The sequence below is a fragment of the Paralichthys olivaceus genome, chromosome 7 (genome assembly GCF_024713975.1).
Source record: "Paralichthys olivaceus isolate ysfri-2021 chromosome 7, ASM2471397v2, whole genome shotgun sequence".
Classification (NCBI taxonomy): Eukaryota; Metazoa; Chordata; class Actinopteri; order Pleuronectiformes; family Paralichthyidae; genus Paralichthys; species Paralichthys olivaceus.
In genome coordinates, this window is record NC_091099.1 from 2,606,622 (window position 1) to 2,630,610 (window position 23,989).

The window sequence follows — 23,989 nt, forward strand, 5'->3', positions numbered from 1 at the left end:
TATGACTCATAATAAAAGATAATAAAATCTATTTTGGCATCCTGTATTGCGTATTATTTAATTTTAAAGCCATAACCTCTTTACATTGACGATAAAGAGCAATTAAGACCTTTGAATGTTTAAACTTCGAGTATTCTATTTGTATTTTTGAGCAATTTCCATTTTAACGTCTGCTAATTGCTAACCATGATGCACACATATGAACAACAGACTGTCTATATAAAAAACCACGGCCTTATAATCCAGGTGTTCCCGAACCTTTCAGCCTCAGACGCCCACACTAAAGGCCCTGGAGTCTTATGAAACATAAAATAAAAATATTTATTTGAGCTAAATCCCTAATGTGCACATGCATGTTTCCCGTGCTGCTATAAATTGTCCTGTTGCAGCTGCAAAGATTCACTGTAGGGCTGATTTAATCTAAAAACATTCCAATTTCAATTTCAGGGTTTTTATCTTTATCATAGGTTTTAAGACACACACACACACACACACACACACACACACACACACACACACACACACACACTGATCTGTTTAGAAAAGTTCCACTTGGTCACCTGACAGCCTGGACACAGGGGGCGCTGTAGGAAACCACCTCCCCTGCTACTACCTCCCCAGGGACGTTTGTTCGAGCTAATGAGCTAACTGGCTAATCACTAAAGGTAAATTTCTCCCATCAAACCACTTTTATTCTCAGAACTTCTTTATTTAATACCCATTGAAATTAAATTGACACGTTAACGTGTCGTTAAATGAGACATATTACCATTAATTAATTAACTACATTATCATTTGTTTGATATTTGGCAGAAAATTGGAGGTTTATGCTAGCTAGCACGGGTTAGCTTCCAGTGTAGGCTAAATGCTAAGGTGTGTTGAGCAGGAAGTGATGTTTAACAGAAAAACAAAAAGTCTGTAATTAACTTTTCATTAATTAATTAAGTGAATTAAAGTGTGAAGTCAAACACAGAGAGAAGTCAGATTTTAAACAGAGCTCATCAACTGTTCACTCACAACATTATGAAGATTAATATGTCGTAGAGATTATGTTCATATTTTAAACTCTTGAGTATAAAACTAACTGATAAAGGAGACGATGGTTTGTGTCTTACATTTAGTTCAATGACACGTTTTACGTTAACATTTATTAATATTTCATGTACACATGTTCACACTGTATTTATTCTGTTTACACTATAAATTAGTTTTTACTCCATTTATATTTGTTATAGTTTTAATATATCTCCTTATATTATACTTATTATTTATTGATGTTTATTCCTGACTCTCTTGCTTCTGTAACATTTCAAATGTCCCCACTGTGGGACTAATAAAGGATTATCTTATCTTATCTTATCTTATTTTATCTTAATTTATCTTATCTCATGTTATCTTATATTCTATATATTATGTTGATGTTTGCTGCAATATAATGAGGCACAGTAAGGCAGTGGTAAAAGGTTAAAGATATTAAAAGAGGTGAAAGAAATGTAATTGATGAATAAAAGTCTCTATTGTCGTACGAAAAAACAACAAAATGCTGAGGGCAAGATAAAAAGGTTATGACAGATGGTTTAAAATGGAAACAAACAGTGAATATAACAATCATAATACAAAAAGAATTAAATCTGCATAACATTTATAAATAAGTTAAAGGAGTAATTCAAATAAAATTGATAAAAATATCTGAAATGAAACAATAAACAATAAAACAAAATACAATGACGGGGGCGACTGCAGATTTTGTAAAATAGTTTGGCTAGGCACTGAATAAAAACTGGATTTAAAAGCTGCTTTGGATTAATAAAGCGTCTTTCCTGATAAATGGTGAAAAAGCCTCGAACATGATGAGACTCCAGTGTGTCGTGTAAAAGACATGTTGGCTTTTTAGAGAAGGAAAAGCACAGGTGTTACTAATAACATTTAACAAGGGCTCTGTTCCACTCAAGTGTCTCGGTCGGACAGCGTGCCAACATGCACAGCACCACCGCCGTCAAAGTAAAGTGGACTTTTATTGTTTCAAAGCAGGATTTTATTATTTACACCTGTGCTTTTCATGCTGGGTCATGACTAAATGTAAAAACAGCTATTGAAGTCCACTTTCTGTAGTAGTTTAATATTGTGTTGTTATTGGCTGCACTGTAATTACATGTAGTACATTCCCAGCGCTTTGTTCCAACTTTATTTCCTCCGTGCACTACACAGTTACCAACATAACTCACCCGAAGGTAATACAGACATCGTGCTGTTTGATAGAAGCTTTCCCATTTTATGGATGGCAGCTCTTTTAATTTGTCTTTTCATGGCTTAGAGACGGTGGTTAATACCTGCTCAACTGAATCACAGGAGAAGCAAATAAAGACATTGTGGTTTCCTCCCGCACTCGGAGTCAAACACACACACACACACACACACATTCACACTGTGCACAGAGGACGCACGTGCATCATCACTTTGACACACTAACACACGTTTGCACGCTTCCTCCTCTGCCTGGGGTCACAGTGTCATTTTATGATAGTAGCCAATTCTGGCAGGGATCATTTAATTCTCCTACATGATTGATACCAGCGCAGGTTAAATGGGAGAAAAAAGGTCTGTTCTATTAAGAGATCAGTGGCTAGTGGAGACCTCCCACTTAAATAGTCATATTTTCTAGTAGGTGTGTGTTTGCGTGTCTGCAGTGTGTGTGTCAGTCAGTCTCTTGGTTATGTTGAGGGGACGGAGACAGTTGAAGAGGACCATCCACAGGTCAAATTAAATAACCTAGATAATTTAAAAAGCATTGACAGCGCAATTTGTTCAGTCAGTGTTATTGCTCTGACCCCTATTAGTGTCAATGGGCTGGTTCATTTGAACTGAGATGGCTTATCAAGGTGTAATCTTCCCTCTGCAGTGGAAGCGGTGTAAAACAAAGAAAGAAAAAACCCTAATGGTCATTTCAAAGCCGTTAGGTGAGACTGCAGTGATTGAGAAACATTACGAGGCTTTAATGTGCCAGCCTATTAATTCTAATAAATTCATTTATCAGGAAAAATTGCAGATGAGGAACGTAATTATAAGCGTGTAAGTGGAGAGGCAGAGTGTCACTGCTTATTAAACAGCGTATTCTATTAACCTTTTTCAACAATGTGTTTTTGTGTTGTTAAGGAGGAAGAAGAAGTTCAGTGGGACCTTGGCCTGAAACAACCAGATGGATCGTAGTGCAGATTCTGGGACGCTCACTCCACACTCAGCTGTAGGTTACAACTCCTCATGTTAGAAGACAGAGTGAATAACATCAGTTTATCTGTTTATACATGTCAGGATTAGATTAAAATCGTTTTCAATACAAATAATAGACCTTTTTCACAGCAGAACACGTGTGTCAGTAATCACATTGATGAATATACTATAATGTTTAAGTTACATTACTAAGGTGAAAAATCACATATTTATATCAACTGTTTACTTTGAATTTAGGCTGTTAACTCTTTCCTGTTGAATGCTGGGAGAAATTAACATCTTAGTCATTTGACATATACTATCCTCTGCATTTTGGTAAATATTTTGAAGTAGCTTAATAAGAAGTATTAATTTTATATATTTTCATGTTCAGGTAGAAGAGTTTGCGTTGGAGCAGAGCCTGTCTCTGTCTAGCGCCTCCTGTCAAAGAGAAAGCGGAGGCCCCATCTTACTACAGCTGTTGGAATTTAAAACTCATCTACTTGAAGCTGTAGAGGAGCTGCATATTCGGAAGGTATACTTTTATAATTTCTGTGTGTGTGTGTGGCTATTTATATTTCTAGAATGTTGGGGGAAAAAATAAAGTATTAAAAGTAAAGTACTATTATTGTGAATGTCTCTGGGGTTTGCACCTAATGTGTTAACAGGTGTCAGACTGTTTTATACGTAGTCTTATATCACAATCTTAAACCTCAAGTAATATAATCTACCAATTCAGAAGAAAAAAGTTTAAAATTTAATAATTGTATTTCAGAAACCATTTAAAATCTCTCAGACCCACCAATCTAAAGATTTAACTGTACTGAATATAGAAGGTAGCTCTATTTTTTTTTTACTGTCCGTGTACCTGCGTCACATCCTTATTCATAGAGTAGAAGAGTACAGAGGGTTAGGGTTAGACATTTGGCTAAAGAGCAGAATAATTGAATAGACGTGATCGAGGAGTTGGTTTGTGTCCTTAGAGGAAACCAGCTGCCCCTTTTTAGCAATCTGGACAAGAGCCAGCTGGGTTTGAAGCACATTGCATCAAGATGGGGGACACACCAGCCATTTGGCCCCTGACCAATAAGTAGAAAGTAAAACTGTTTGTAAAAGTAAAACAAATAATGGTTTGTTGCCTCCAGCGAGTACTTCCAACCTGACAACACGTCCAGAGTGTGCTTAAAGGTTAGAGGAGCAAAAATGGGAAGCTGGTCGTTTGTTGTCATTTACTTTTTATTGTTATAGCCGTGTTAACTGGGATACAAACGTTAGACGGCACATCAGTGTGATCCTCCTCAGGCTGTTATCAGAGCAGCTTTTTGTAGTTGTGTTGTTCACTGGGCGCAGAGGTTAAGAAGCAGGAGGATGTCATGATGGTGCCGGACATTCCTGAGCAGGTCAAATTCCAACAGCTTTTTTTCTGGGGGTTTTTTTGTGTTTTTTTTAATACGGTACAGCCCACTGCTTTAGTCTGTGATACTGTGTTGTACTGGTGGAATTAACCCTGAATGTAGAAGCACAAGAATGAGTGCAGTGGGATAAACTGTGTAAACTTTATCCAACTCACAGAGACTTTTTTTTTCCGTTTTTAATGCCCCATAAAATGCATCCACTCAGAACAGTGAAGACACGAACAGCAATTACAAATATATGATTAGATAAGTAAAAGCAAAATCTAACCTTCAGTTAAAGTACAGCATCCTGTTTTTATTTACATGGGTTTCCAGGTTTTATAAAGTTTTTGTGGACTTTGTAAATACTCTGTGGGGACAACTCATTTACATAATGAACAATAATAAACAACCTGAACCTTAAGAACAAAACTTAATGGCGTCAGCATCAGTCTGGACCGTAGACTGTAGATGCAGATGGACGACATGTCAGCTCCCTCAAAGTGAAGACAAAGCGTCCTGATTGCCCCTGGTGGCTAATTGTAGTATAGGTCATCCCTGCCCCCCATATTTCAATAGATGGGACATGGACAAAATACACGTCAATTAAATTATTGTCAGATTATGTTTGTCATCTTAGGTAGTTCTTATTTACTTGTGTTGGTGGAACCTCGATACCACGGCCAATATCTCTATCTCACGGCTGCACAATCTCCGTCTCCAAATGACGTCATAGAGTGTTGGTATCTGGGATATTTAGGCTTCATATCTAGAAGTTGGAATGAAGTGGAGACGCATCATCCATCTTTGTGTACAGTCTATGTTCTGCATGTTGAGGGACCTCAATTTTGGCCCCACGAGCGACTCACGTCCCCGCATGTTCACTTAAATTCCACACCAGGTTATAAAAACTAGTACACACACAAAAACTCACACACTAATTATTCCTCTGTGGAAAAGTAACAGCTTTATCTCCTGTGCACTCCTTTCTTTTAAGTGCAGTGCCACGCTGGTAGCATAGTTTAATAGGAACTTATAAAATCAACTCAGTGAGTTAACCAGCTCCCACATGCACATAAAAAAGTCCTGTGGATATAGAGAGCAATTGACTTTTACCTGCCTTCTCCGAGGGAAGAGGGAGGATAGGGATGACTTTCCATAAATATCACCTCCCTTCTAATGTTCCTCTTTTCTCTTGGTGCTTCTTCAGAAGATACGCAGGAAAGAACCACGGAAACTTAAAGCCGTTTGCAGTTTTGGCAAAAAGACAGTTATCCGCCCATGGAGTGGAAGATATAATGGAGTTTTAGTCTGTATCATGCATTCATTTACTGTGTTGTTATTTTATTTATCAGTTGTCGTTTCCTCGTCTGTACTTTTGATTGTGAAATGCTCTTTGGACAAATGTTGTTATTTGTCTGTTACTGGTCTTTCTCACTTACTGTAAATAACGATCTCACTGTTCAGAAATAAAGCCAAAATATCCAACGCTGCCATCTTGATTTTGATCCGGCACAGAGCTGAAGTCCCGTCGACACACGTACACCACCAATCGGGAATCATTCTCAGCTGTCAATCGTGCTGTTATGGCAATTTTTATAGCATCAAATAACGAAAAACATGAACACTTGAATCAGTGTGATGAGAACTTCTGAAAATGACAGAAACCATCATTGAGACAAAGAAGTTCACGTGTAATTGGATTGTTCTGTTTGTGATCCAGACGATTTGAGCCGTCATGTCCTCCATCTTTACACACACTCCGTCTGTGGATGAGGTTTGTTAGGTAAACGGTTAATGAGGTGTTTCCATGGTGCAGGATGCAGAGACACACTTTGAGGATCACATCGGTAAACTGGTGCTGGAGAAACAGGAGCTGGAGTGGGAGAGGGTATGACTCAACGTTCTTGTGTTTACAGCATCTTTAATTTATTTTATCTTAAAATTTTTGTCCTTATTCATGAAATATCGTCAACACAAGATCATTAAATTGTTTTGATTGATTTTCCCTTTTTCTGTATGACAGGAATCCCTCCAACATCAAATTGAAACAGTCGTGAATCAGCACACGGAGTCACTCACCAGTGTGAAGAAGCAGGTATGTTTTTATATTTATGTCTAAACAGGACGTTGTACAATCCATCAAAACCTTTTGTTCATTTTATTTTCTCTCCTCAAGTTTCAGGCCAAAATCAGAAACATTGAGGAGGAGAAGGTATGAAGAGTTTTTCCCTCCTCCAAAAAAATGTCAACGTGATACTCGGAGCATTTTATTCAGTTCATGTTTTTAGTGGAGTAGTAAATTCACTCATCTCAGTTGCACAATCTTGACCCTTGGAACGGATTCCTCTGTGCTGTGCTTTAGTATTTATTGCTTTTCGTTTGTCACTCATCATATAACATTTCAGGGGAAATACCAGGTCAGTGCTGAGTTAAAGGACAAAGAGATTAACAACTTAAAAGAAGAACTGAGGTCGCTGCAGGTACTGAGATGTACAACACTTACAAACTCTCCTCTCCGTCTATGTGGCACGAAATGAACAACTGTGTGATTCATTCAGTGATTTTATACGACCTGATTTTACAATGAAACGTGCTGCGTGCAGGAAATCGTCACGTGTCTCATTCACAGATGCTAACAAAAGCTTTCACCTGCTGTTGCCCACTACTTTCCAAATTAACTCAGTTATTTTAATCTAATCATTACAACCACGATAGTTCTTAAACCTCAGTCCATGTGTAACCACAACTTGCTGAACCCCAAGAATTTAACCATTTATACAAAAAACTGTCCTCAATGAATTGTTCTTTAGTTTGAAATCTGTCCCTCGAGGTATCCTATGAAAGACACACACACACACACACACATGCATACCTTCTTTCTTCTTTAAAATCCGTAAAAACTGATTTTTGTCATCGAGCAGTCCAGCGTGTTTGATGACATAAAGAAAGGTCATGTCCAACCTGACTCTGGTACGTCGGGTTTTGATGCATAGGCCTGACCCAGTCTGGCTCCCAGAGTGTTCGTCTTCAGGCCTGACACCCCAGAGGTGATATACGGCCGTCCCCATGGTCCAGCGCACTTTAACAGCCCAGCCGTGTTACAGAGACAATAGAGACTGTTTTTGATATTCTATCCGGGAGACACAGGCTGTGGCTAAAGTGAGGCCCGCTTGTGTTCATTCTTGTGACACGGTCTGGTGGACTTCTTTAATTTAACACATTTTCCCATCCGTGGCAGTTGGGCTGAAGTGATTTAATTGATGAACTGCTAAATTGCAAATTTGAGCTCCATTGGAACAGTATGGTTCAATTAATCCATAATGAAATCCAAATAATCCATCATTGCAGTTAGTTAATAAATAACCGGGCGGAGAAATAACCAGAACATGTATTGATAATTAAGGCTATATTTTTAAGAGGGTTGTCATTCGATCCTAAAATTAACAAGATGCTGCGGTGTCTCCTGCTCTCACATAATTTATTGTCTTTGTTAACAGGATTAGACAAGATTAGATGAAATGAGATAAGCTAAATAAATATGTAAGCAAATATAAACACAAGGAAAGATTAAAAACAGCAACATTACATATGTTTTAAACTGAATATATAGACTGTGAACAGGATTGCACATATAAGATATTTAACCTGATCCCTTTATAATGTGCATTATACAAAGCATTGACTACCTCCATCACTGGCTGCATATGGGGAAATCACATTTCCTTTATTGAGTTGTTTTTATTTCATTTATCATCAGAAGAAATCGTCAAATATTCAACTAAAACTAAACATATAAAAAGTAATTCCCACCTTACAACGACTTAAAGGTTCTATCTGAGATCCTCTCTCCTCTGGGTTTTAATAAGTAATAAAATTAATTTCAACAAATTAAACATTTCAACCTTTGAATTTGATGATTATTCTGTTCTTGTTTTCTCAAGATGTTTAGGTTAGTTTAAGAAATCTACTAACAGTAAATATGATCATGATAATGTATGTTTTAAAGGTGTTTATATAAATAATAAATATCACAGAAATATTTACTATAATATACATTATTTCATTGTATTTAATATATATATATATGTAAACCCTGAATTACTTTCATGTTTTATGTTTTTTTATCATAAATGACTGAAAATCTGATTAACTCAACAATTGATAATTTTAATTAATTGTTATTTGCATGTGCTGAACATAAATATGATGCATCTTGGGTGAATGTGCAGAAACACTAATTCACACACTATAACCCACAATGCACTGCTAACCGGAACAGAAAACCTTTATCTTTTTTGATTTTCTTTTACTGCTCTTTTACAGTTGCTGAAGTTCAACTTGGAGAAGAAATCAAAGGAGCTGGTGAGGAAGCATCTTCCACTTACACAAACTGTTGACAGAGGTTTGGTGGGAGTGAGGAGAATTTAAAGAGGAGGATGAGGGAATGGTGCTAAGGAGGAATGGGTTCGGAGGGAAGAGCTCATCAGGAGTAACAGATAGGGAGTGTGTGACACTTTGAACTGCCAGCACAGCAGAGAAAATATCTCTATTAAAATATTTTATAACTGAGCCTCGCTCGGTTTAACCTTCTTCTCATAACAGTGGCTCCGCAGAATGAGGGAGTGGACGAGCGCTGCTGTGTTGTAGAGGAGGAACGGAGGGAGTGAGAATGAGAGTGAAATGAGTGAGTGGGAAAAGAATCTGATCAGCTTGATACAGACAATCAAACTGTAATGACAGTTTGAGGAGCGATAAAAAGCTCTGAGGCATGAGCTGAGTTGATACCCTTCATCCCACTGAAAGAGACGGATGCTCGCTGTGTTAAAGCAGGGTCCTCAATCACCTGACAGCTGTTTCCACTGTCGTATTCAGTGTCGGACAAACTGTGCCTCTGCCTTCTGCCTCCTCTTGTGTTGTGGAAGTCTTTAAACTGAGCAACCCACATGGAACATTTGACAGACAGCCGCTAGTGAGCTTAGCTTACGATAAAGACCAGAAGAAGGGATAACCAGCGACTATTCTTCTGCTTGGAGTCAGAATACGAACGTATGCCAGCACCTCTGATTTAAAATGAAAATAAAGAACGCACGCTATTGATAATAAATGAAGTTGGAAACCACACATAAATAATCTTTAAAACATACTTTGAGTAATTTTGTGATGCATTGTTCCCTCATCGTTCCGCACATTATCTATTGTGTGGAGGAATAGAGAAACACGTATAAAACAAACACAAATCACATTTTCATCTAGTAGAAGAAGGTTATAAGAATTGTCACTATACACTGCACAAGTGATCTCATTACAAAACATTACCCATTCCACAGGAACAGAAACTGGCCTTGCAGAGCAGGTCAAAGGACAGTCACCTGAACCAGCTGGGGGAGGTGGAGAAACGCTTCAGTGCCCTGTCCAAGCAGTGTGCCACGGTCAAGAAGGCCCACGAGACACTCGAGCAAAATGGTAACGGATGGATGGATTATGTTGTTATTATTATATTCGTATATTATAAATGAAAGTACCTTACCATGTGCATCCTTTGCAGTTGATGAGGCCATGAGAATCAATAAGAAACTAACTTCTGCAAATGAAAAACAAGAAGCAAACATCGTGTCACTGAAGAAGGTACAGTAAACCTGCAAATGTCCTGCAGCCACATGAACAGGAGTCCTGCGTCCTGACCTTGTGTCGTCATGACGGCGCCCTTTCAGCTCTGCACGTGCCACATAACTTTGTACTTTAGAAACGTTTTTCAGTGTCTTGTTTTCTCAGAGGTTGGAGCAGGTGAATAACAAGCTGATTAAAACCAAGATGATGTCAGTCACACATGACAAGTTCCACCACGGCCAAACGGGCAAAGAGCAGCACGCAGAGAGACTGCACCAGAAACTGAGCACGGTACATGACGACCAGTGAATATATACTGTATTTTGATGTCACATGTTCTATCTGCCAGCTTCCAACAGTCATTGTTACTGGAGCCATCACATCAACATAATTGTTTTCTGCGCTTCTGTCACGTGTTTAGGAAACTGAAAAGAACAAGAAGCTGGAGGAGGAGAATGTTGCTGTAAGAGCAGAGAAGCAGGTAAATAAAAACAAGGAAACCACATGTGACCAATATTGTTTATATCGTTCATATTATATGTTTTGTAATAGTAATAAATTTGTAAAGTAACACTGAAAATTACTTCTTTGCACTGGAAGACGAATGTATTTCTTTTTTTAATGATTCTAATGTTAATAATTTACTGTAAGATGAAAGCAAACCTGGTTGGTCCTGTAACTTTGATGTAGTCTGTTGTATTCTTTGTGGTTACTTACATTTTATTGTTTAGGAGCTGGTGATGTCATTACAACATAACCAGCAGCTTCTGTTGAGTCAGACACAGACAGTGACCAGAGTAGAGATGGAGCTGCAGACACAGCAAGAACAGTACCAGGTACCAGACTTCCTCATCCTATTCTGATTTGTACACATTAGTATATAAATATATAAACGATATATTTTTTAGAAATGAGGATGTAAAGAGCATGAATCAGCATTTATTTGTCGAGATTTATTAACTGAATCTTAATTGAAAATACGAAACAAAAGAAGAAAACACAACAACAGAAACTTAAGCGGAACTAAAACCTGAAAAGTCATAAACAGTCGTGTGTGTGGATTTTGTGCTGGATAAATAAAAACAACCGTTTCTCGGCAAACTGCTCTAAACTCAGAGGTGTCACTTTTGACTTGTCCCTCTCTCTTTTTAACTTTGTTTGGTTTATGTCCACCAGTGTCTATTTTTTAACTGATGGATTTAAATGGTTATGGGTTGTCTCTCTCCAGGCAAGTCCGTGCACCACCTACAGAATCTGAAACCACAAGGAATTTTTCAGGGTCCATTTAAATGATTATGGAGAGAATTTACACAAGGACGGAAATAAAAGACGGCCATCGTTTCTTCTCATAAATGTGATGGATGTGATATCACGACATGTACATCTGTGAATGTGGACATTAGTGAATATGGTCCCCTCCGTAACTGAATGATAGTTAGTGTGTTTATTCCCCATTTATGACTTTACAGTTTATTATTCTCTTTTCTTCTCTCTGTACCCCCTTCTCCTTTTTAATTCACCCATTCATTCATTAAATTATTAAAATCAGGATTAAAATGTCACAAGCCAACTGATTTGTATTAGCAAGAAGCCCTCTCTCTCCCTGCCCTGTTTAAGACCCTCTGTTCACGTTAAATAAACACATAAAAATTTAGTATTGCATTAAAAATCCCATGGGTGATTAATTTTACTGCAGGCCCTTAAGCAGGAACATGAAGTGATGCGAGACAAAAGCAAGGCGATGGAAGATAAGGTGGCCCAACTGATGGAGTGCCACGCTGCTTCCATGACGAGCTGGGACAAAGAGGTAGAGGAGAAGCTGTCGTTTGAAATGTCACTAAACCATCGGACGAGTTAAATACGTCATGTCAGGAAACGTGATGAATTGTTTGTCACAGTGAAACATCTAAGCTGTGCATCTATTGATGTCTGCGTTAAACAGAAGAAAATGATTCTGGACGGCATCAAGAGTGAACAGCAAGACCTTCGATCAGTGAAGGACGCTTACGACGAGCTTCATAAGAAACACACTGATGTGTCTTCACTGGCCAAAGAACAGGCACGGCACATATTGGAATTAGAGGTACACACAGACACAGACACACCAGACATTGTCATCACAGATACATGTATGCATACAAAGACAAAGCTGAAAGACTAAAATGAACTTCATGTACTTTTTCACGAGAGTAAATATTAACCAAAATGAATGAGTGATGGTTTTTTTTTCTCTACCAAGACGAGAAACCACAGTCGGAGCCGCCTCAGTGTTTCAGCCCAGGTCGTCCTTCCTATCGAACCCAGCGATGAGCTGCTGAGCGTCTGCAGCCTGCAGCACTCAGCCTCCTCTCAGACTAAAAAACCAACAGGAGCTGTTGAGAAGCTTGTTGCCACTGGAGCAACTGGAGGTCAGCCAGCTACAAATAAACACACAGTAGATGTCGGAGCCAAAATGTTGATCAGCTCGTGTTTGTAAATGTTTATTTAGGCTGCAGATATGTGTTTTACTATAACTTCAGTGGTTTCTCTTTTCATCTGTTCAGTTTGTTTTATGGGTTATAGACGGGAGTAGGGCTCATCTATGATGTTGATCTTTTACGTTTTGCTTTAAGTATTAATAAAAGCCACAAAAGGCATCTTGGATAATTGTGGTTAAAGTAGATAAAAATATTTTATACAGAATACACAAGCTATTCATTGACACTCTACTCTGCAGCTGTGACGTCTTTATCGCCCATATACTGTAATTTAACAAGCAGCAGGAAGAAGTTTTATTTTCTCAAAGTGTACATTGTGTTTTCTCACAGGACAAGAAGCTCTGAACTCTCCAGATCTGTTTATACATCCACATATCACCACCAACCTCTCCAGCTCCTGCAGTCATTCTGGAACAACAAGCAATGACATCAATATATCAAACGAGTACATAACAACTTCAATTCTTATGCCTTCCTCTGTGTCTGGCGACGATCTCGTGATTAGCAAAGGTCTCTGTGTGAGTGACACTACTTCCCTATCAGAGCCTGACCATGGGTTCATCAAAGGGCCTCTAGGTTTCCTGAGCAGAGACAGAAATGAGGACGAGGAAGTGGGGAACACGGGACTGAATGAGGGAAGACATGGAAAGAAGGATGATGAGGGACAAGAAAAGGACAAAAAATTGGAGGAAAAGGTAACAGAGCAGCAGTGGGATAGAGAAGACGCCCAAGGAGAAGATTCAGAAGGGGAAGGGAGTTCTGGAGAGAAGAGAGGAACAACAGGTACCGCAGACAGACGAGAGGATGGCCAGCGGTCAGCAGAGGAAACAGAGGACACCAGAAACTCTGAAAGTGAAACAAGAGATAAAGACGAGGGACCGGGGTCAGACGGAGTAGAGCAGAGAGAAAAGACAGGAGAGCAGACTACAGCAACACAGATACCGACCCAGACGACAACTGATTGCTCCTCGGAGAAGAGCAACACACTGCAGGTCGTTGACTTCATGGACGCTGAGATACCGCTGGTTGTCTGTGAGCCCTCCCACTGCAAAGAAAGTCGCTGTCAGGAATCCACTGAGCAGGACGCTGACTCCAGCCATGTGAACGAGGGATGTGGGACAGAGAAAGGACAGTTTCTCTTCACCCTCGGTCATGATGAGGTCCAAACAAGTGTCGATCATGGGCCTAAATCCGTCATTCAAGTCTGTCAAGTTGAGGTTCAAACTCGAGACGCTGAGCCGCTCACTCAGCTGCCAAATCAAATTCATCAAGTCTCTGAGGAAACCACAGAGGAGACGCCAGCGGACAAATCAGCAGCTGAGCCTCTGAGTGATTGTAGCTCTGCTGTGCTTCCCTCAGCTGCTCAAACAGACATTATTTTCAGTATCAGTGACTTAGAGACGACTGCAGCGCAATCAGTACAGAATAATCCCTCTGGCATTAACAGCGACATGAAGCAAACACATGAAACGAGTCACGAACACGTGAGTGAAGAATGTGAATTAGTGAGAACGTTTGTCAAACCACAGCCACAACCAAAGCAAGAGAAGGGGCAAGAGAAGTCTCTGACACCTGATGAAGAGGATTCCGGTGCGAAGAGCGAATGTCAGTCAAATGTGGAGACACAAGAAAACTGCGACAGTGAGATTATCCAGATGAAACCTAATTTAAAGGACGTCTGTGTCGATATCACGATGGACACTGAAGACGTTGAATCTGCCAAAGGTCAGGACCAAATGAAAAATGACAAACCAGAAGACGCAGGAGATGAAAAGACCAATAAAAGTGGGACTCAATTGAAGACGTCCGTCCCCTCAACTGGACCCAGGTCGACATTTGATCTGGTCTCAGTCCTGCATCAGTTTGCTCAGGTATTACAATCAAGAAGACATTTAGAGGCCATCATGAGAGCATTGTAGCATGAATGGTTTTTTTTATGTCAGTCTAATTTGTCTTGTTTACCATATTTCAGGATTTAATTCAGTCGTTCAACTAAATAAACTGATTTAAAGTAGAAAATTTAAGTTATTACTGAAAATATCAGGTTAGATTTTGCAGAACTCTGTTAGTAATTTAAATATTGGCTGAATCTATGTTTGCAAACCATTAAATTGGACTTTTCAGAGTTAATAATACAGAAAATATGTGTATACATTATAAATGTATGTTCATTTTCTTAGTTCAAGTTCTAGTGTTGTTGCCATTTATCTAGTTTAATTAGCAAATGAAAAAAGAACAACATTACTTTCTTCCAGGTTTTTAATCAGTGTGTCTTGAAAACATTGGTTCCTTTTCAGGGATCTGAGCAGAATAAGAGTGGGTCTGGTGGACGCTTCAAACATCTTCCCAGCAGATTAACCATGTTCCCCAAGAGCAAACACAGCAAAGGTTGTATTATCCCTTCAGTTAAAAAAACAACACATGCAGTTGTGTAACGGTTGCCCTCACTGGAAACCTCATGTATAGTGAACTCACTGTACATCTGTAGATCTCACCCTCACTAATAATCACTCATCCTTACCTTCTCGCTCTTCCTGCCATCTCACCTCATTCCTCTCAGTCCCCACCGGGGCGTCGGATCTGTTGAATGCCTCCAGTGTCTCTGGGAATGCAGCTTCCTCCGCGAGGCAGCAGCAGGGAGAGTGGAAATCTTCGGAGGAGACAGCGGCAGCAGCTACGGTCAGTTACAGAACCTGTGGTGAAGTAAGAATCCACTCTCAGGAGAGCTTGTTCACAAACTGAAATCATTTTTCATCAAGATCCATGAATTATATCCTGGGATCATTCATCAATCTTATAATTCATCAATCTCTCAATCAATCGAGACATTTTCACCTGTTTTTATATCATCAAATAACCAAAGTTATCAGAAACATGAAGACTTGGAACAATGACAGAAACCGTCTTTGAAAAAAAGCTTTATATGTTCTTTCTTTGTCGGTGTCTCGTCTTTCCACCAAGTTTCATCAAAATTTCCTTTAAATCATCTTTTGCATAATCCAGCCGACAAACAATTGGACAAAGGTAAAAACAATCTCCTTGGTGAAGGTAACAACATCTACAAGAAACACAGACGATTTTAATCAGACAATGTGAAGGCAACAGAGATAAAACACTGATTATTTCCTTATCTTGTGATGTATTACTGAGTCCCAATTGTCTGATCTCAACTTTTGAACAGTGGAAGTTCATGTCCGGGTTTCGTCACAGTGAAAATCTTAACCTACGGCAGGAAACGACCACGTCCACATAGAAACGTACGATCTGCCTCCGAGGAATTTAGAGTGACCCTTTATAAAATAGATTCTCTATCAAATAAATGGCTTTTAGGTCATTCTGTGTTCCACAGCTCCTGAGCTTCATCATCTTGTAAAATGTGTCTCAGTGGATCTCGGGGGAAATTTGTGCTAAAGCTTTACAAATGTGTCTTTTACGTCAAACTGACTTGTAACTCCTCATGACATTACGCTGAGCTCAGAATGTGAGAGCGAGCTAATATTAGCTCAGACCAACACATTGAATGCAATGCACATAATATGTCAGGGTTATTTTAGACACGAAGAACTTTGACAAATGTTAAGTCACATGTTGAGTGAGAGGATGATGTGTGTTGAACGAGCAGACCAACGAAGAATGAACGGCCTGTGGAAGAAAATCGACCTAATGACGCCTCTCCTCTTTCACTTACTCAGTCTTTATCCATCCCCTCACCCTCGCTCTTCCTCTCTCACTTCATCATCTGTCTGTCACTCACCCTCTCCTCTTTCTCTCATTTTTTTAATTCTCTGCTTCACTTTTTCTCTCGCTCTCGCTCACACGCTCTCATTCCCTCCTTTGTCACCATCACCACAAACTGTCACTGGGCTTTATAAGATCCAGGTGCTGGCAATTGAGGGAGATAAAGTGCAACATGCGTCGAGTATGAGGAAAAGAAAACTTGCTCTGATAGTTTAACAAATCGAAGTGAAGGCCAAAGCCTTGGTTTTCTGTGGACGGTGAACAGTGGGAATGTCACACAGAGTTCAGCCTGGGTCTGGCTACTTTCTCTGGGCTGGATTTTGTTACATATCTTTGCCACTGGTTATTGTCTGCCCTGCATTTGTTTATCAGTTAATGTCCTTCTCACTAGAACATTTCAGTTTCCTCAGGAGGCTTGAGCAAGAATTAAATTTGCTTTTGAAAATGCTTTTTTCTTTTTAGGTTAAACACGGGAACAAATGCGTCTGTTTTTGCTGTAGATGTTTGACTTCTATTAATTAATTATTTTTTCTGTAGGAGAGCAGAGCTTTTCTGTCGATCGCTCCTTTTCCAGTCTCGACCTCCCTCAGCACAGTCAGTGGATTGTCATGGCCGACCATGCCAGGGTAAGACCCCCCCCCCCCCCACCTGTTCATCCTTGTACAGAAAGAGCGTCCTCCTGTCTGTGAACCAGAATAAATATATTTACCATATATATATCCTCTCTCCTTTCTCAAATAGAATAAAAGTGATGAACACATTGATAGACTGAAGGAAAACATTAAGAAATGGGTTTAAAACACATTTTATACAGTAGATAACAAATGAAGCTTGTTCAGTGATACTTCATGTTCAGCTCCATTATTACAAGTCATCATATCATTTCTGTGTAAAACCCGGCGAATGTTAATCTCCCCTCACTCCAGGTGTAGCAGCGCTGCCTCCTCAGCTGCTGCTCCTGCTGCAGACTCTCACTGTGAACTGTCCTTCTCTCAGGAGAGGGAAGAGCAACAGGCCTCATTCAGAGCGCAGATCTCCAGAATCGAACAGTTTCTCAACACGGAGAGACTCCGTCTGCCCAAAAGACGAAGAACTGACAACTAAACCATCACAGGTACAAACGTGTAGTGATGGATGCTGCTGTGTCTGTAGTTATGGGTCACACATACACACGCAGCATTTTATAGATGCAGTCAGATGAGCTAACGTAATAGTTTTCTTAAGTTGGACTCTTATCTTCATTTCTTAAGTCTCATCCTCTCTTCCATTTATTTTAGTCATTGCATAAAAAGACAAGAGCCAAGAAAACAGAAGCATCAGAGTTGTTTTTACTTTTACACTCAACCACACAAGTATTCAAAACTTGAAACCAAAAAATTAGAAAAGCCGATTGATGCTTTTCTGGGCCATAAAAAGAAAGAAACCTCCTGAAGGATAATTAATGACATTGTTGACTGTGACGACTGCAGAAACGTCAGAACACAACCATCCAGCTTACTTACAAAATATTGATTCAAGCAGACAGACACGTACCCGGTATCTGTGTGTGTGAGAGTACTGAGGTTTAAGTAGGAAGTAGAGAATGAGTGGTAGCATGTTCTGAAGGATTGTACTTGAACTTATAGAGTAATTCCTTTATACTACACAGCTCAATATAGTTTGTTAGTGTGTTTTATGTGTAAAATTGTAAAACTATATATTTTTTATTCCAGTGGACAAACACTGTTGATTTGTTGGTGTCACATCGTTGATTGTGTATTTGAGGTTATTGATTTTTCCACTGGACGTTATTATATTTACGTTTGTTACATTAACATGATGTCATTGTTAGACACAGTATTGACATGTATGAATTATCATATGTGTAAATAAAACGTTTGGTTTACAGTTTTCACAATATCTATATCAAAGTATTGTGTGGTCATGAAGCAGTAAAATAACTCGACACATAAAACTCTCCGAACATCATCCATTAACTTAATATCACGAGTTACATTTGTTTTACTGGACTCGTGTGTTCACAGCACGTCAAGCAAACAAGTAAAGAGCCGAGGCCAGACGCTGCTGTTAAACCGGCCTGTGACTGTTAACATGCTAATTAACATCAATTAGCTTCATGGCTAATCGGGGTAGCATGTCTCAGAGGAACTCTAATCCTGAGGTCGACACCGTGTTGTCTCTGCTGCTCCTGTTGTTGTTATTGTTGTAATTACAACTTGAGACACAGGATCTGTTCACACCAATTAACATAAATTAAGAGATAACAATTAGCGCAGAGCCCTTCATCGTAATTAACAAAAAATCATTAAGCGAACACACTCAGTCCAATTAACACGTTCTAACAAGCTACTCGTTAACTTTATGTTCCCTGTGAAACGGCTCCGTGTCAACATGGAGCAGCTGAACACAGATACTCGGCTCCTCATTAACTCGGCGGCTGCATGTGAGGCACGCATGTGAGGATTTAAATCTTTTTAAGTCCTCACAAGGCTTTTAGTAGTGGACTGTGGGAGATAAATCTGGAAGAAGAGAAGTTTGGTTGTATTTCCCAAAGGCCAAAAGCAGAAAATAGACCTGATGAGCCTTCAAGCATGTTTATGAATGAGTGGGATGAGATCTTGAGTCAGGACAGCTCTCCTGCAAAGTGATTTCTAGAGTTGTGAAGTCGATGTTCGGACTGTGGTGTGTTGTTTGAAAGAATCGTAACCGTTTTCTAACTTAGAACAAAGCTCTTTACGCACACATCAAATATATCCCATCAGGCCGCTGGGGAGAGGGATGTCTGAAATACATCCTCCTGTGACCTCAGGTTCAATATTCAGCTGTGGTTATTGATGTGGATTTGAAGGACAGAGCTGCCAAATGGTCGAAACTTTAAAATCGGTTGTGATTGTGTATATTGGAAAAGGTGATGAATAGATAAATATTGTTGTTGTTCTTTGACTTCGCCGGTTTGAAGAGTTTTTTTTTGTTTGTTTTCTAAACCCTCCATCTTTCACAAACATTCTGCTCACGTACGAAAATTAACGGCACTCGTTTCAGTGGTGGCACAAGGTCCCCGCTCGGTCCATCTTACTACACTTACTGATAATGAATACGCCTGAATGTTAATGCGCTCATAAAGAAATCTGGAGCGTTTGAGTGGCTGTGCCCACCACTGGTGACCCTTATCCTCATCGGGAGGAAGGGAGCGCAGGGGAGGAGCGGTGTGGGAGGGGAGGAATATAAAAGAGTTAATTTTAATACACCCGCGTATGCAAACACACACACGTTTAGTTTCTCTCTCACATACAGTTTCTGCCTCTCCTCTCTCTCTCTCTCTCTCTCTCTCTCTCACACACACACACACATCCTGGGTTATGAAGTGCTGCCTTTTTGAAACAGTCAATTACCCTCTGGCTGGGGAGGATACCTGCTGTTAATTACTGCTCAGTGTTTTATATGGAGAGTAAATAAAGAGACCGCTGACATTCACATTCCATCAACGTGTCCCCGAGCACTCAGTGTGTTATTCGATGTTAAAACAACCCCTCAGAGGAGGGCACCATCGGGGGAAAAAAATCACTGCGGACATATACACGTATGTCCACGTCATGATTCTGTCCGTCTACATCACCTGCTGAGTATTATCGTCTAGTCTATAGACTGAAAATAAAGATGGACGACATGTCTCCTCTTCGTCCCGCGAAGAGAAAGAAAGCTGAAATATCCTGCGGTACGAACATCTTGCCGCAATGACGCCAGAGTCTGAGGCAGAGATCGTGGGATGGAGGCGTGGTCGCCAGATCCTGCCGATACGCCCATTCGACCAATTGCACTCAAGTCTCAGCTGTCAATCATGATGTTTCACCCTGTTTCTATAGCAACTGATGCCTTGATCAAACGCCAGTGTGATCAGAAACACGGAAAATGACAGAAACCCACTTTTGAGAAAATGTCTTTAATGGGTGCTTTGATTTTTTTCAACGTGGACGACGCAGGTTTCGTGCAGCCAGGCACCAGCGGGTGATTGAGATGCTTTGGCTTCACATTCTTGAGCTTTGATTTTCATACACAGTCTATAGAAACCATCTAAGAGGAAATTTAACCCATCTGTAAGAAATGAACACAAACTCACTGGTCCAGGGATTCAAACCGACGACCTTTCCATTGCTGCCCCACCCCCCCCCACCCCCTTAAAGAACTTTGAATCCAATCCTGATTTATTGCCCCATTTTATTGAAATCCTGTACATGAGAAAGGAGGAGAGCAGTATATTTGCCAATCCTCCGGCTAAATGGGTCTGGCCACTAAACCTTGTTGAATATCCCGGGGTTACGGGGCCATGTTTTGTCATATTATACCTCTTTGCCTCAAAAGCCATCACAGTAAATCTGGCCGGGAAGTCGTATTAAACGGTGCAGTGGATAGAGGACGTCTGCTGAGTGCAATCCTGGCACTGTGAGTGGACTCTGCCGTCTCAGAGTGAAGAAGTGCAGCTGCTCCACTGGCCCTGTAAAAATACTTAAATGAGCAGATTATTATGGAGAGAGGGGATCCTGCTCCTTTTAACTCACCTTGTACTGTTGAGCCGTTATATCTTTATCATCTACATTGTTAACACAGATCTTACATGTTACATCATATTTGTTAAACTCAGTAATTCATCTCCAGAACTGTTTGTGTTCTATTAGTGAACACAGTTTTGCGTACTCTAGAGTTTTAAATCTTTAGTTAGCATTAACTAGCTGATAAAATAATCAGGTTAACTTCACATCAAACAGAAACAAGTGAAACAACAGCAACGACTTATGAAGATTTTTAATCTGAGCGTACTTTTTACTTTTATAGTCTGACTGAATTTAAGCTCTGTCATGAATTGTTTGTCGCACAATGCACAGAACAGATGTTCCCGATGAAAACAGCCCGGAGGGGCTGATGGGTAACCTCCAGTGTGAACAGTCACTATATTGTTTGACAATACAATTGTTCTTTTGGAACTACCTACTTTTTTTATATATCAAAATATCTTTATTTCTAACCCTGATCTAAAATGACAGAAACAATCTGTGTTCTTTGACTTTGCATTTTGGGCCCATCCGTTAACATGGAGGAGGTGGTTTTATGACCTATTCTGCTGCCGGCCACCAGGGGGAGATCAAGATGGCTTTACTTCACTTTTGGGAGGTGTCATGTCGTCCATCTTTATTTACAGTCAATGATTTCTCTCAAACCAAATCTGGGGAAACTCTCGAGTTTATATTCACAGTAAATCAGTTGACGTCACCTTCAACAGTCGAATCCACCAGTAGAATGAAAAGAAAACAGAAATCTAAACTAAAAACTCTCAGTGTTTATTGTTTTTTTCCACATGACATTTCTTATTTGAAATATCATTCTGCCGTTTGTCTTCTGAGGTTTGAATCTCTGCACATTTTCCTGTGGTGAAACCTCACAACGCTGATAAATAACAGGCTTCACCGTTCCTTCGCGGGGCTTAGCATGACTGACTGCGCCCCCAAGTCTCTGTGAGAGTGTGTCCTCAGCTGTGAATCACTGGTGTTCAACACACACACACACACACACACAATGCGAGCGTGCACACTCCTCTCGTCTTTCACCCACGTGGAAAGAGCAGAGTGGAGAAGATAATCTCTGAAAACGTCTCCCCGCTGTCAAAGGTCGGCAGAGTTGAGAGGTCGCCCTGTGCATCATTTACAGGCTCTTAAATGGGCCCAGACATTGTGCTGCAACCAACTCTCCCTTTTTTAAAGCCGTTATCGGGGTCTCCGAGTTATGAATTATCTCCTCCGTGTCCTGCAAGTCTGCGCATTGAGAGATCAGAGAAACGGAGCGAGAGAAAAGGAGCATTGTGGAAAGGAGAAGAAGATATAGAGGAGCGATAGAGGGAGACAGAAAGAAAATAAATCCAGCAAATATGTTAAAGTGGGGTCCAGTGACCTCAGAGATTTGAACTTGAAACACAGACAAAAACATAAGGAGGTAATAAATGTATTTTACCTTTTATAATAACACATAATTAAATATCAGATCAAATCAACTGATGATTCCCTCTGTTGATTAATTATATAACTACAACTAATCTTCCAGTTTGTTAGTTTTCACTAAATCCAGTTGTCGACATCTGTGTGAGGCGCGCTTCAACTGGACAGATGTTCCAAACGTGTTGTTTTAACACTCAAGTACATGACAATCATTTATATTATTCTGTAATAACGCGAGCTCTCCTGTCAGTGCCCTGACGTGCCGTCCGCGGTTGGAAGTTCTTTTTTGGGCATAACTGCAGCAGCACATCTGGAGGTTTGTCCCCAAAGGTCAATTAGTTGAAATTCTCTTAACCATAGATTCGTAGCACCTGTTACTGTTCCCTCACTCTGACTTCATTTGAGTCTCTGTTCGTGAGGGAAACTTCATAATCTGGTAATAAACAGCAAATAGAATCACTTTCTCTGCCTTTCTAAACTATAATTAACTCGTATCAGTCTGGGTCCAAATCGTCTTTTTTGCCAGTTCTACACTCACCGGTGGAAAAAAGGTTGCTGCTCCAGGAACATGCTTAGAAATGTTGTCGCTCTAAACACATAAATAAAACACATTTTTATCGACAGCGTCCATGTTTTTTCCACATTCTGACGTCAAACACACAAACAGGCTGAAGTTGGAACAGCGAGTTTCCGAGGTGCACGTGGACGCACAGTCTCTCCGTCATCGTTATAGGTCTATTTTGGGCGAAACATGCAATAAACCAAACCGTATGTCATCTCCTATTTCCTGTAGGAGCCATTTAAAGTGCATGTATCTCTGTAACGCCACCGCTCCATGATCACTGAGCAAATTGACGACAAAAGTGCAAGATGGCGGCGCCTGTACCCGGGATATTAAAATAGATTTTTTTATATAATGGAAGGAAGGATACAGTCTATAGTCTGACAGGATGGGAGGAAGCGGAGTGAGAGGAGCTGGTGGGCTCTGTGAGACTCTGCGGACTGTGGCTGTGACTGAATTATCCTCACGGAGGACCACCGTGGCGGCAGACATACGTTTCTGATTTCCTGGGAAGGCTTTAACTTCTTATGGGTACATGGTCCTCCCACAGACCCACACTCACTGATGCCTATATATCTACTGCTGTGTGTGTGTGTGTGTGTGTGTGTCTCCACCCCACAAGATAGGGGCCTAAATCTTGGGTCAGGGTCACACAGACACAGACACACACTCATTTGCACACACTTGGACCCCGGGAGGTGTTGGTATGCGAGCCCCTCCCTCAGTGGGTAAGATGGAGAACTCCAGGGGATCCTATAAACCTGTCACGACCATTATCTGTCTCTCTCTCTTTTGTCCTGCGTCTCGTCCTCTGAGTTTCAAAAATGTAAACAGTAAGAAACCTCAGATTCGATCAGAACTCTTCACTTCTCGACCTCACACGTTCACACGTGCACTGAACTCTAGATCACGCCCCCTCCCCCCCCCCCGTCCCCCCCGCAACGACCTGTCCAGCTCCATTATGCTACAAATGTATTTAGTTACCGTCTTCCACAGGAAGAGATGAGAGGCCTCTCT

The 23,989-nt window shown here is 40.3% G+C and overlaps 1 protein-coding gene across 1 annotated transcript; it reads left to right on the top strand.

Moving 5' to 3' along the window:
* The first annotated feature begins 1,938 nt into the window (after positions 1-1,938).
* Positions 1,939-18,107, top strand: ccdc73 (coiled-coil domain containing 73). Its single transcript, XM_069528775.1, has 21 exons — positions 1,939-2,001; positions 3,154-3,241; positions 3,602-3,742; positions 6,421-6,492; positions 6,628-6,699; positions 6,781-6,816; positions 7,010-7,084; positions 8,928-8,966; positions 9,932-10,067; positions 10,150-10,229; positions 10,377-10,502; positions 10,633-10,692; positions 10,943-11,047; positions 11,908-12,018; positions 12,154-12,294; positions 12,451-12,619; positions 13,019-14,559; positions 14,986-15,076; positions 15,249-15,367; positions 16,964-17,052; positions 17,353-18,107. The coding sequence occupies exons 2-21, from the start codon at positions 3,197-3,199 to the stop codon at positions 17,528-17,530; spliced, it is 3,426 nt and encodes a 1,141-aa protein (XP_069384876.1). The 5' UTR covers positions 1,939-2,001; positions 3,154-3,196; the 3' UTR covers positions 17,531-18,107.
* The last annotated feature ends 5,882 nt before the right edge of the window (positions 18,108-23,989 follow it).